General features: G+C 42.5%; 1 protein-coding gene across 1 annotated transcript in view; it reads left to right on the top strand.

Annotated features, from left to right (window-relative positions):
* Positions 1 to 8,564, top strand: part of GATA6 (GATA binding protein 6) — a 19,619-nt gene that overhangs the window by 9,003 nt on the left and 2,052 nt on the right. Inside the window, 4 exon segments of the mRNA XM_010006915.1 lie at positions 1 to 3; positions 5 to 38; positions 1,473 to 1,560; positions 1,654 to 1,760. The exon segment at positions 1 to 3 is cut by the window's left edge and continues 80 nt beyond it. Coding sequence (XP_010005217.1) covers positions 1 to 3; positions 5 to 38; positions 1,473 to 1,560; positions 1,654 to 1,760 — 232 coding nt within the window.

The raw sequence follows: 8,564 nt of genomic DNA, 5'->3' as shown, positions 1-8,564 counted from the left end.
TCTGAAATGCCTGTGGCCTCTACATGAAGCTCCACGGGGTAAGTGCCTGCTTCGCCATGGGACATTCCGTGCTGTCTCTTTGGGGAGAGGCTGCTCTTCCCCCTGGCAGGTGCCTGGTGGCTTCAGGGGGGAGGCATCGGGCTTCCTCAAGTTGTGGCAATGTTTCTGTTGATGCTAATGGTCTTGGCTCATGGTTTGGACCACTGAGTTAAAAAAAACAAACCATGATCAAATGCCCCAAAAATGTAAATGGTTACACCACTTTAGTAAGCTATGGTTTTGACAAGTTATGTGTTTGCCACTTGTAGATTTGTATGAAGAAACCACCTCTGGCTTAGTGGCAGAGGTCTTTTTTTTGTTACTGGGATTTAAACCAGCTCTTCACTGGGGAAAAAGAAAACCCTGTACCTTTAATATGGTAGTATTTTCATGGACAGACATAGTTATGCCCGCAAACATTTAGATATAATTTAAGTCATAACTATGCCAGCAAAACTTTAAATGTCATTCCAGCCTTTGCCAGGGAATAATAGGGGAAGAAAATAGCTCTATCATGAATGTGCTGTAATATGTTTTGGGTGAGACTTGGAGCCTGTTATTCCCCTGTAGATTAAGTCACAGTCAAGCACAAGTGTTAGAAGAGTGAGGGCATTTGGAGCAATTGGAACTTAATCTAGACTTGAAAAAAGTAAATTATATCACAGGTTTAAACATTATAATTACAGCAAACATGTGCCTGGATTGTCTTTCCACAAACTCCTGTAATCATTATGTTAAAATATATCTTACACTCATATTTTCTGTATAATGTTTATCATTGTGATGATACAGTACACAAAGCTGATTTTTGAGCACATTTTCCCTATAAATATAAATTTGGGTACTGTAAAGATGTATCCCAAGCTGTATTGCATATAAGAACAAATGTTAAACTGATTATGGCCTACAGCTTCTGTCCTAAGACAATTACGGGTGATGATCTGGTTTGTGTAGCTGCTCCACAGGAAGGAGACTTTTCCTCTCATATGCATTCTAGATCTCCAGAATCAGCCACTAAAGATAATTCCTAACTGATGGACTGGAATAAGGAGTCAGGAATTAGATACACCCCACACAGTTTAATTTCATATGACCTATAGCCAAACAATGCTGGTTTTCCCTAAAAGCATGCTTTTTATCTATGGACTGACCGAAGTGTTGGTAATATTGTTTAGGCCACATCAAGAAAACAGCTTCCCTGATTTCTTCATTCAGACAAAACTCTTCTTGGAACAATTCATTGCTTTGCCCAAATAAAATGCAAAGGGTTTTTTGGAATCGTTTTCATGACACAGGAAAAAAAAATGGCTTGCTATGCATTACTTCGACAGGCATTTTCAACATCACTGTTTGATCTTGTAGTGTATTTTGATTTTTGGTACTAGAGAATATATACAACTTTATGATTGGTGTGGAAACTTAATTTTTTTCAGGTTCCCCGACCCCTTGCTATGAAAAAAGAAGGAATTCAGACCAGGAAGCGAAAACCTAAGAACATAAATAAGTCAAAGGCATGCTCTGGTAAATAAAAAAAGACAAGACATTGGGCTGCAAGAGATTTTTTGTCCCTGGCTGGAAAATATTTGTTTTTGATACCAGTTCCTGATTTTTCAGGTAACAGTACTACTGCCGTTCCTATGACTCCAACATCCACGTCTTCCACTAACTCAGATGACTGTAGCAAAACCGCCTCTCCCAGCACACAGACTGCAGCCTCCGGGGTAAGCCTCACGCCGCCTCCCTATCTGCAAGCAGGCTGATCACTGTGCAGTGTTATCACAGCTTTTATCTTATCTAGCAGAACAATAATCTAAACAAACTTTCCAGTTTTGTTAGCTGATACTGGAACAAGATTTTCGGAGGATATTACATATAGCTGTAAACAGAACGACAAGCTGGAGTACTTTACAAACCTCTTAATTAAGATCTATATAATTTTTATTATTACGTTTACCATGGCTTAACCCCAGACATTTTGTTTAGAAATGGTCAGGTTCTTTCATTTCAAAGGTTTCCTTTTGGGGCAAAGACAATACATCATGCCCAACCGATCTTTTCAGGAAACCTTTGTGCATGTATTCTTTTTTTAATGAAATGATCTTATGAGAATTTATAATTTGGGGCACTGCTGCTCTCAGATTTTCCAAAAGCTGCATATGTATGCATTTTTATGCATAATCCAAAACGATTGGCAAATCTCAGTAAAAGGTTGTTCTGCTGTACAGAAGGAAATATAAAAGATTTTCTTTTAAAATAAGACGTGCACTTAAACCCTGATCCAGACCCAGCTGAAACGAGGCCAGGGAGACCCACTGTTTGCAGTCTGTAGGGAATCAGCCCTCTGCTCTTCAGAGGCCAGATGCTCAGTATCTGGCAGCACTGAGCTCCAGAGGAGCTCCAGAGGACTGCTGATCCTCCCTTACTTTAGTTTTGATTCTTATTCTACATAATACACTCAAACTTCCTTTCTTCACTCAGTTAGCATGTGCCTTAACAAATAACTACCACTAAAACTGTGAAGTTTAATGTAGATTAATTTCTAACCTCTTGGCTATACATATCTGTACCCACACTCACTCTTCAGGCCTTCTGTATCATTTAATCTGCCACACCATTTCTTTGTAATAAAAAGAAGAAATTGTTTATAATAAGTATTTTTCAATATGTCTTGGCATTCCCGCATCCAAATTCCTTTCAATAGTTTAATTCCTGACGTACAAAGTTTCATTGTACAAGGGGAAGAAAAAAACCACCACATTTTCAGCAAATGCGATTGTTCGTGGACTGACAGGGCCACCCAGTCTCAGAGGCACTGGGTTTTGGGTTCGGATGCTGCCAGACAAGGATATTAATAAAAGGGTTTGTCTTTGACATGAGAAAACCCCGTCAGTCCAATAAAATAAACAGATCACATCAGAAAAAGAGAAACGCTAACCAAAAAAAGTGAACTGTTACTGGGTTTCAGGCTTCCCCCAGTGAACTACTATGCACTGTTTTAGGCTTTGCCCTAATATTTGCAAAGGAAAATATGCAGCCAATTTTTTCCTAATTTTTCCTTAGATTGTCTTAAGCAGGACTACTGATCCTGAGGAATGTAGTGATTTCCCCTGTGCTGTTGCCTTTTTGTCTGGCTAAAACATGCCTTCCTCTTTGTAGCCCTTCTCCCTAGGAGAGCATATCAAACCTATTGTTAATCATCTTTACATTATAATTTTGATAGCACAATTTGTAACATAGTTTTGCCAGGTGGAGTTGTGTGGGTAACAGAGAAGAGAGTGGTGGGGGCACAGTTTGTGAGCCAAAAGGCTCGTTAGCAACCAAGAGCAATTCCCAGGGACCCTGAGGCTGCTCTTAATTACCTGATGGCATCCTCCATCCCTGACATATTACATCAGGTTGGGAGAGGACACCTGGGGAAATCTGTCCCTTTGTATTCAGCTGGCAGCCCGGGAACATCTGTACAGCCTTTTCCCCACAACTATTTGCTCAGATGTGCCCTGTAAGTGCAAAGCACTTACAAACTACCTTTCCTGAAAAATTTCAATGAAAGGAGGTGATGGGGAGAGGCTTAGAAATGTGCAGAAGCAGGGAGGTTGAAGCAGTGGCCAGACATATGGGCATCTGGGACATATGGGACTGCCCCCTGCCCTACGTGAAGGGCTAGTGATCTCCCACTCCTGTACCCGAGCCTCATATGTGTGTAAATGAAGGTGGAATTTGCAGGGGAGCGGTTGTCAGGACATGTTAAGGGTATGGCCACATTGCCACATACTTCCCTTGGGCTCCTGGCTTTGCCCAAGCATCTGCAACTCAGTGAGATGAGGACTGGGGAGGTTGAAAGTAGAAGTGGTGGCAGTTAAGACTGACTCCTGTTGCCCCAGACATCATTTAGGAACATTATCACTATCTGTGAAGGAGATGAAATGATTTCTTATGGGCCTAAATCCCATGGGAGGGGCTGAGTGCTCATAAGGCCCATTGAAGTTGTTGGGAGTGAAGGGATGCTGGCATTTTAGAGCAAGACAGCTTGCAAACTGATCACATGCTGAAGCAAAGACACTTCACTAGACGTCTGTTTTCCTTGATTATTTTTTTCTTTCTCAATCTGAGTTGACCCATTGATAGCCCGAAGGTTTGTATTTATTCTTAGAACAGGCGATGGCTTTACACAAGGAGCATAAACTTCTCCAGGCCATTTCAGGAGTGAAAAAAATCAAAACAAAAAACCAACCCTCAGATGGATGAATCCAGGCTCTGTAATCTTCGGTCACTTTAACGGGAATGGTATCGATTCCTGCCAGCGGCGCCGGTGACGTTGCCAAAACACGGGCACCTGCTGGAAGAGCAAAACTGGCTCGTTCCCTGCGCGTTACACAACTGGCATGGCAACTTGTTTGTGTTTTTCTCTGTTTTTACTTCTCCAGCCCTTATTCTGTGGAGAGGGGAAAAATGCCAAATTGACATTAGGCAGAGAAATTTGATGACGTTTTAGAAACTGTTGTCTGAAATTCACAGTGATGTTGTTGCTAAATGAAACAGAGAAAATGAATTCCTCTACTGGTACAAAAGCAATTTATTATGCCTTTTATGGGAGGCTGCCAAAAGAGTTCCCAGTTATGTAGAAAGCTAATGGAAATGAAATTCAGCATAACTCATTTGTGTCAGTAATATTCACTTTTTGCCCTACCTTTCTTTATCTCTTTTGAAGTAAAATAAAGAGGGGAGGGCAGAAAAAGAGAAGGGCAGCAATTACTCTTAGAAATGTCTTTGAGACTATCCATTTCATGAAGGGAATCTTAAATTATGCCAATTTTGAGACAAATTAGCAAGAACCTAAAATGTTGATTTTATGTTTTAGCTGAAGCTTAAACATTTAAAAGATATGATTAATGAATTGCTGTGGGTGTAAGGTTGATTTCAAACATCCCAAAATGTAGAAGTGTTTGGATCGGAGATATTTTGTTGTCCCATTGTAAAGGGGCTATTTGCCAAATTCACATCTGGATCTAGGATTTAGGCCTATTTCTGTTTTCCTAAGCAGTGTAAGTACTGGGTGTCCTGTGTTACTAATATGGAAAGGGTCCAGCTGCATGATATATGAAGTTGCCTTACATCCCCATAAAAAGAAGATTTGAAGGTTTCAGACAAGCTGCATCTGCATCTATACCTGCTATCCCTTTGATGCTGATGAAACTGTACAGAGAAAAGCTATGCAGAAAAAATTGCTGAGCAGGGGGCACGTTCTGTAGCACACACCCATGCATTTCCATGCAGGGGCTCCAACTGGTGTGATTACCAGAAGGACTTTATTCCCTTATTAGGATAAAGGGCAGTAAGAAAACTGCTGTAAAATCTGCTTTTTATGGCAGGACATGGAGGCTCCATGAGCCAGGGCTGATGTCAGTAGGGGCTCAGCAGCACCAGGGGAGCTCTTCTTACAGAAGACACGACTGCACCCTTTGCCTCCAGTTTGGAGCTTTCTCAGAAGGACTGTAGTCACACACCAAAGCATAACTTAGGACAGTTGTCTTGCTGGTAAAATTAGTGCTTACTCACCTCGGGAGTTTACCTTGAGAAGTGGTTCTGAACTGGCTCTATAGTGTTGTAGGCTGGGAGGTGGGACAGCTGACTGAAATGGCCTCAGCAGGTGGTGAGCTAGTAGAAAAATGCAGTTCTTAACTGTCCTGAAAGGGCCTGACAACATGGGCTGGATTGTTTGAATAGCTTCTCCTGGATTTGCTTGCTTTTGTTTTCAGAAGAGAGTTCCTGAGATGGTTAGAGGTGGTGATCCTCACTACTTCTTAGGCAGCAGATTGGTAGGACATTCATGCGCGCAACAGGGAATCAAACTCAGTACAAAATCTCCCAGAGTCTGAATGAACCCACAGACTCAACCTCCTTAAAAAGTCTCCTAGTCATCCGGGTACTGGAAAGTTGAATGGCTGAGGGTCCTTCACACTCTCTCACGATAAGATTTCTTTTGGTATAGAATAATTTCATTGCTGTCGGGACAGGGTTTTCATGAGAAAGACTCACTAGCATGGTTGTTAGGACTTTCACCTGGAAAATGGGGACACGGTGCCTCAGTCCTGGTATGAGTAAATATTTATCTAAACCAGGTGGAATAAGATTAACAGGAGGCATGGGGAACATGGCAACTTAAAATACCAAATGGTATGGTAGTCAGGGCACTATGCTGGGAGATCTGATACCTCAGTTTAAATCTTTTCTTGGTCTCCTACCTCTTCTGTGTTAGTCCTTGCTCCTAGATGACATAGGATGCTTTCTTCGCCCCGCTGACTTTCCTATATTCAGTCATCAACTTTCTTTGCTCCATGTACAGGTACCCTAAAGAGAGCACTTCATTTAATATCCAACAGAACAAAGCAATCCAGCTTTTGTTTGCTTGTTTGTTTCAGTGGGGAGAAGCAAGGAAAAAGAGTGGTTTTGGTTCTACCCAAAACTTCTGTATGTGTATGGACACACATATTTTTCTTGGTTTTGTTTTATTGCCAAAGCAATAAAGCCAGTTAGTCATATAGTCCTTGACAGCAGTGGAGTCATCAGCTTTCCCAAGCCACGTTGGAAGTTGCCTCCCTGAGGAAATTAATGAAGTATTAACCACAGATTTATGTTGCTGTAATACAAAGGAGAGATTAGAAGATATGTAAACTCAGATGTCTGCAATATAAACCAAAGGATCAATTGGACTAGCAAGAAATGACAACTTTGCATATTAAGAGGGTCACTAAATCAGAAAAAAAAAGCTGTGGCTTTGCAGTGGCGAGACTTGCTCTTCAGAAACTAGGGAGTGACTGTACTAGTAGAAAATGTTCTTGATGGGAACTGCAGTCACTGCAGGGAGGCTGAGGCTGGAAAATAAAGGAGTCCACCACAGTTTGCCACAACATGTTATATACAAAAGAAGATTGTGCAAGTGTGTTTCAACTGAATATTTTTGTCATTTAAGTATAACAAAACGGAGCTACACTAACTGAAGAGTATGTCTGAGACTCAGATTACTACAGACCTAGTGTAATGTCCAAAATTCATGGAGTATTTTGAACCTGTGAAGCAGATGGAGCAAAGGTCATGACAGAGCAAAGGTCTAGATTGAGGCCCTTCACCACCCCCTCCAGCTGGTAGTACAACTCCTTGCTCAGAGCTTTTGCCTCTCGGTTGCAGAGGTGTGGGGGGAGGCCAGGGTTGTCCCTCCCCTCTGCCCACTCTCCGTGGTGGGCAGACAGTGCAGGAAGGAGTGGGTAGAAGAAACCAGGGGTCCTTCAGCCAGAGATGCTGTGCTGTTCCCCAAATGCTTGCCTGCACAGTCGGTGCAGCCTGGTTTTGATCTGGGCCAGCTCTAGTGGGGGTGAATTTGTGATTCTGTGAATTTGGCTCTGGGGTGCTGCTGGCAGGGTTGGGTAGGATGTAGGTGTCTTAAGTGTCTCTGTGGCTCTGGCTGAGCGTAGTGGGCAGGTTATGTATAGGAAGGCCACCTCTGATCCACACAGCCTGCCTGGGGGCTGCTCCATGACCAGTTCCTTCTGGTTTGGATAAACAGAAGGGATCCTTAAACTATCTTTGCAAATACAAATTTCCTCTGCTTGTTTGGGATGCAAGCTCTTCCCAACAGGCTTCATTAATTTTTTTTCCTCAGGAAGCTGAGCTTCAGGTGATTATCTATCCTATTATCAGATTTCAGCAATAAAAAGAAATCAATTATCTTTTTATTGATAAAGCCAGCTGCTGTCACTTAAAAGAGCTGATTAACTTCAGCTGCATTATTCAACTCATTTATTCCAGCTGACAAATGTTCTCTAATAATTTACTGTAGCTTCTGTCATCTTTCATCCCTTAGAGCTGGAGAGGGGACAGCAGAGGTAGGCAAGCTCAGGAGCAGGGCTGTGATTCAGACACATCCTTTTCGTGGGCTAAAGTTTGTTTTCCATGTCTCACTTTGGGAGCTGCCTCGATTTGTCATGACATTAGCAGGGTGGGGTTTCCAGGGCTGGCTGTCCTGCCCAGGTCCTGCCCGCCTCAGCTCAATGGAGCCAGGATCTGGCCTCGCTCGGGCAGGGGCGGGTGGGCAGTCCTCAAACAGGACGTGCCTCCGTGTCCTCCCTTCTGGGTGCTCGAGGGAGGGGTAGCTGATAACCCTGCATGGAAACTGCAGGTCCCCATGCCCCACCTTCATAGGGCTGAATCAGGAAAAGGGTGAATTAGATTTTCCAAGCCCGGAAAAAACAGGTAGCGATAAGATATTTGCCTACCGGAACAACAGTGGCAAATATGGGCAAACGGGAACCTTTCGAAACAGTTCCTAGTATTTTAAATTCAATTTAAATCCTTCTTCCGCTGTTGGGAGACTCAAGCTGTTAAAAATCATGTCTTCTGTGCTAACAGGAGTCTCTTTGATCTCTTAAATTTAAAAAAGCCTTTTTTAAAAAAAAAACTAGGCTGATGCAAGACCAAAACTGGACTGAAAGGTTAGTGTAAAACTTGCCTCATTGAATTCTCCAAGCATA

The sequence above is a fragment of the Chaetura pelagica genome, unplaced genomic scaffold, assembly GCF_000747805.2.
Source record: "Chaetura pelagica isolate M959 unplaced genomic scaffold, ChaPel_1.0 scaffold109, whole genome shotgun sequence".
NCBI classification, from domain to species: Eukaryota; Metazoa; Chordata; class Aves; order Apodiformes; family Apodidae; genus Chaetura; species Chaetura pelagica.
This window is presented reverse-complemented; position numbering and strand designations above follow the sequence as displayed.